At 35.3% G+C, this 5477-nt stretch overlaps 1 protein-coding gene across 1 annotated transcript; it reads left to right on the plus strand.

The window, feature by feature from the left end:
- Positions 1–3728: 3728 nt before the first annotated feature.
- On the plus strand, positions 3729–4858 carry LOC127149564 (uncharacterized). Its single transcript, XM_051085348.1, has 4 exons — positions 3729–3863; positions 3994–4057; positions 4106–4243; positions 4404–4858. The coding sequence occupies exons 1-4, from the start codon at positions 3729–3731 to the stop codon at positions 4856–4858; spliced, it is 792 nt and encodes a 263-aa protein (XP_050941305.1).
- Positions 4859–5477: the final 619 nt, after the last annotated feature.

Below are 5477 nucleotides of genomic sequence, written 5' to 3' on the forward strand. Positions count from 1 at the left end.
CTGATCTTAATTTATTATTGTTCCCAAAATAATAATCAATTAAGGACATTTAGAATATAATAACATATTCGTGGATATTATTATACAATAATATGCAATTGAATAATAATGAGAATAATAATTTTTATTAAATAATTAAATAATAAAAACCAATTATCCATAAAATTATTATAGAATACAATAAAAAAAACAACATATAAAACTTTAAAACGTAAGGGTGTGTTTGGGCCTCGGTTTAAAGGGGAAAAAGAAAAAGAGGTTTGGCCCAAAGTTTTGTGTAAAACGGGGATTAGGGTTATCCTAATCCCCATTACCCTATATTTCTCTACCCCCCATTCCGTCGTACACCCTTTAACCCTAGCGATCTGCCGGCTGAAATCCCCGTTTTCTTCTCCATTTTCGTTCCTTTTTCTTCCCTTTCCCTTCGATCATCTTTACTTTTTCTGATCTTTTCTCCTTTCTCTTCAGTCTTAAGCAAAAGGAAACATTCTCCTCCATTTTTTGAAGCATCAGGTCGTGTTGTTTGTCTTTGACTCACGTTCTAATCTATCTGATTCTTTTGTTCATACTCTTGAATCCCATTTTCGTTTTGCGACGGCTGCGTTTTGACGCTGCCTCCGAAACGGTTCGATCAATATCCATCTTCTATTTTGTTGACCGGTTGCGATACATGTTGTTATGTCAACGAAACATTTCTCATCCTCTCTCAATCCATACGCTTGGTCTTCCGATGAACCCTTGTCGCTTCCCATTCCTTACCGATCCTAAAATTAGTTTATTGCACTTTTCTTTCCACTGAACGGCCATTAGGGTGACAGATGCTATACTGAAATGGTGAAAGGAAGCGAAGTAGGGGCATGGCGGAGCTTGGCAGGGGTCGTCGGTCTACACCGAAGGTATGATCAACCTATGATGAGTAAATTGGTGGTGTTTTTGATTTTTATTTGAAATTTGTTTATTGTTTGGGTCCAATATACAATTTTTTACCCATTGCCAATGATGAGTTTAATGTTTGGCAGTATATGATATGATTCCATTATTGTGTTCTGAAATATTTTTTCATTTGATTTGCCTCCCTATGTGATAAATTGTGTCCTGCATCCCTGTTGGTTTGTATGAACCTTGCATCTCAAGACATTTTTTCGTATGGTTATGAACCTTGTTACACTCTGTTTTAATGCTCCCATGTATGGATTTTTTTTAGAAAGTTTTCCATTTCCATGGTTGCATTCACTTGTTGTTACTTGTCTTCTGGTTTGTGATTGAATTCTGTATTCATTGCCATTATGTTTTAAAGATGTGTATGTCATACCTACTGTGTACTTGTGTTGAAAAATATGACCATGGCTACTTTCTTCAAGTTTGATTGTAACTTCTATTCAATTGTCACCCTCGTTTGTCAAATCCCCTATTTTATGGGATTCACTTTCATCTTTAATGCTTGCTGCTCTATTTATTACTATCTTCCCTTTACTATATATTTGACCCTGCCCCTTCTTGCATCCCATTCCCGAGTGTGTTCCATATTTGGTCTATTTTCATTGCTCTTTGGTATGTGCATCAAATTTTGCTCTTCTTATTTATTTTTCACAATATATAATCTACAATGGCTACTCTATTTTCTTCCTATTCGTATCCATCTCATTCTGTCTAATTTTGCTGTTTTATTTTTTTCTATTACACCATAATTTTTTATGTCTAAAATGCTCACTAACCATGTAAAGCATCCCATTTCTTACAACTGTTATGTATGTCTCATATGCTTAAATACATCTTGTTATTTCCTTTTTTGACCGTGTATTCATTTCTTTAGAACACACTATTTTTTTTCACAATGTTTGCTTGTTATTTTCAATCATCATTTGCTCTTTTGAACTATCTATTCCTCTCGGTTTGGTCACTGTTTTGTCACAATGGCTACTATTTTCTCACCATGTCTCTGCTGTAATTTATAATGATCTCGATTTTTTGGCTCTCTTTGCTTGGTCTGCTTCTTCATATGATGTTAAAAGAGTCCACCCCATGAAATTCTACCGCAAATGCATTCTTCTTGAATGCCTTTGCGAGAATTTCTTAACTCTTAGGCTACTTTATTTCCCCTTCATTATGTACTAATGGTTCTGTTATTTATTGGTGTTTTACATGCATTTCTAAGGTTCTCCTTATAGTTAAGGTATGTTTAGTACACTTTTTTTATTCATTTTACATTACGTAACATATATGGCATGCATATGTAATGACTTGAAATTATTTGGGGTGTATTTTCAGGTTGTCGCACGTAAACATTTCGTAAACGAGGTACTACGGCTATAAACCTCTTTCATTTATATAGTCCGTTCTTTGTGTGGTCTACATAATTGAATTTTGTAATAAATTCATTTCTTTCCTTAGTCTTACCGTTTGTTTATTATAAGGTTTGTATACATTATGTAAATTAATTGTTATTTGCTTACTATGTTATTTTCTTTCTATGTTCAATTATAATTTTGTTTATTAATTCATTTCCATAGTACACTAACCATCTATTGGCTTTTGCAATGGCATTTACATTAATTATGTACTGTTTGAAGAAAAAATAATTTCGCAGTCACATGTAGTTTTTTGGAATTTTGTAACTCCCTAGACATAAAACTATTGTTTATGATTTTTTACTTCCGATATAGAAAATAAACACACTGGGGGAACATAAATAAAGGTTGTGTGAATTCTTAGAACATGAATACGTTTTTTACACATTATGGAAAAGTGTAATAAATGTAGGCCTTTTATAGAGTTTTTACGTACAACTCGAACGCATTTTTAGGATTCTTACTAAGTTACGTAAGTTCAATGGATAAAAAATTGAAATGAAAAGCTATTTTACTTGAAAATGTGCATAGTACCTAAATATGGCTTTTTATAAGTACAGTTACCTTATTTGAAACAAAATTTTTGACACATTGTGTTTCAATTGAACTGTTGTTTTAAAAAAAAAAAAGAAGGAAAAAATTTGACAATTTAGTTAACCACGATGCTTAAAACACCTACAAAATTCGTTAACTCACCAAACTGTTTTTACGCTTAAAAAAAATTGCTATATAAAGTGTGTGTGAAATTCCATTATTTTGAAAATGGGTTTACAAGAATATGTCGCAACATTTTTTACATGTTTTTTTGTACACCTAAAACAATATTAGAAATGCACTTGGTTTATTTATATGATGCGTTTACCAAAAAACTTACACATTCTTACAACCTATTTTGAAGAAAAAATATTTACAAACGCACTTAGTTAATTGTTTTCCAATTCCACGTAATTAGTTTACAAAAATGGGTTTCCAAATATACGTAATGAATTTTGCACCAACGTATTTTCAAAAAACTAGTAGAAAGTCAATTACTTAATTTGTAAACATATTAACTTATTTTACCTTTGAAGATATTTCCAACATTTCAAAACCTAGATTGGTAGTAGGTCATTAGGTTAACAACATTCGAAATTAACGCGTTGTTAGGATTATTTTCCAACAAGGTGTCAATCTATAATTTATAATGGACGAACACGAGTTGGCGTCTGTTGTAAATGCGTCATAGCATCCCAACGTTAGTTGTTACTAATGTTGGAGCTCTTGAAGAACGATACGAAGAGGATAACGCACATCCCGCATGAAACTAGGCATAGGATTAGACAGTTAGCTTACTTTCGCATGATTCATGGCTCATACCTTGTGTGTCGCCAAAGTACGAGAATGGACCGAAGATGTTTCACCATTCTGTGTCACCTACTGAGGACCATTGTTGGACTAACGTCGATGGAAGTCATCGATGTTGAGGAGATGGTAGCAATGTTCCTCCACATTCTTGTGCACGACGTGAAAAATCGTGTCATTCAATGAGAGTTCATGCTGTCGGATGAGACAATTTCCCACCATTTTAACATGGTCTTGTTGGCCGTCATTCGACTTCATGAGGAGCTTTTGAAAAAACCATAATCAGTGCCTAATGATTGCACAGATCAAAGATGGAGGTGGTTTGAGGTACACATTTATCTCGAACTACGTACTTCCAACACAACGATGTTAGTTATTCTCAATAATTTTTAGTTATGTGTTGCAAAATTGCCTAGGTGCATTAGATGGAACGTACATAAAAGTCAATATTCCAGCAAGTGACCAGGCTAGGTATAGAATATGCAAGGAGGAGGTGGCCACAAATGTACTTGACGTGTGTGACACAAAAGGAGATTTCATTTACGTATTTGCCAGTTGGGAATGATCAACTGCGGACTCACGCATCCTCCGTGATGCCCTTTCAAGACCTAATGGCCTGAAGGTGCCCAAGGGTAACTAACAACGACATTGTACCTATGAATGCAATTTTACAATTAACAGCTGCGACATTTTAATCATGCATTGTGATCACAGGCTATTACTACTTGGTTGATGTCGGGTACCCAAATGTGGAGGGTTTTCTGGCACCATACAGAGGTCAATGCTACCACTTGCAAGAATGGCGTGGCCCTGAAAATGCACCTTCAATGTCGAAAGAGTTCTTCAATATGAAGCATTCGTCTGCTCGTAACGTAATCGAAAGAGCATTCGATGTCTTAAAGGGTCGATGGGCAATACTGTGGGGAAAGTCATACTACCCTGTAGAAGTTCAATGTCGCACAATACTCGCATGTTGTCTCCTCCACAACCTTATCAATAGAGAGATGACAAACTTTGATATAGAAGACAACATAGATGAGGTTGATTCCACTCATGCGACTACTGTTGCCGATGACATACATTACATAGAGAAATCCAATGAGTGGAGTCAATGGAGGGACGACCTTGCAGAAGAAATGTTTACTGATTGGGAGTTGCATAACCAATAGAAAAATTAAATGTTCCCCATTCATTTTCATACTTAAGTAGTGATTGCACTATGTCTTATTTTGTCATAGTTTTTGGAATATGATTATTTTGAATGTATTGGTTACGCAAGTAAATTACTGCCAAACTGTTTTTTAGTAGGAGTTCACTGTACTATGAAACTAATCGTATGTATGTTATCTAATCATAGGGAAATTAATGAAACTAATATGTTTGCGTTTGATTTCTAGCATGACAAGTTCATCGAGACTACCTAAACATAGTTGGACTAAAGAGGAAGAGGCAGGCCTCGTGGAATGCCTCGTGGAGTTGGTCAATACTGGTGGGTGGAGGTCCGACAACGGGACCTTTCACCCCGGGTACTTAAATCAGCTGGCGAGAATGATGGTCTTCAAGATTCCAGGTTGTAATATCCATGCTTCAACCATCGATAGCCGAATCAAATTGATGAAGAGAATGTTCCATGCACTTGCGGAGATGCGTGGCCCAATGTGTAGTGGTTTTGGGTGCAATGATGAAAAAATGCATCGTCGTAGAGAAAGAAGTCTTTGACAATTGGGTCAAGGTGCGTTACTAGTCATTTGAACACTTACTGTACTATTATTTTAATAAATGGACTAA

Source organism: Cucumis melo, chromosome 5 (genome assembly GCF_025177605.1).
Source record: "Cucumis melo cultivar AY chromosome 5, USDA_Cmelo_AY_1.0, whole genome shotgun sequence".
Lineage (NCBI taxonomy): Eukaryota > Viridiplantae > Streptophyta > Magnoliopsida > Cucurbitales > Cucurbitaceae > Cucumis > Cucumis melo.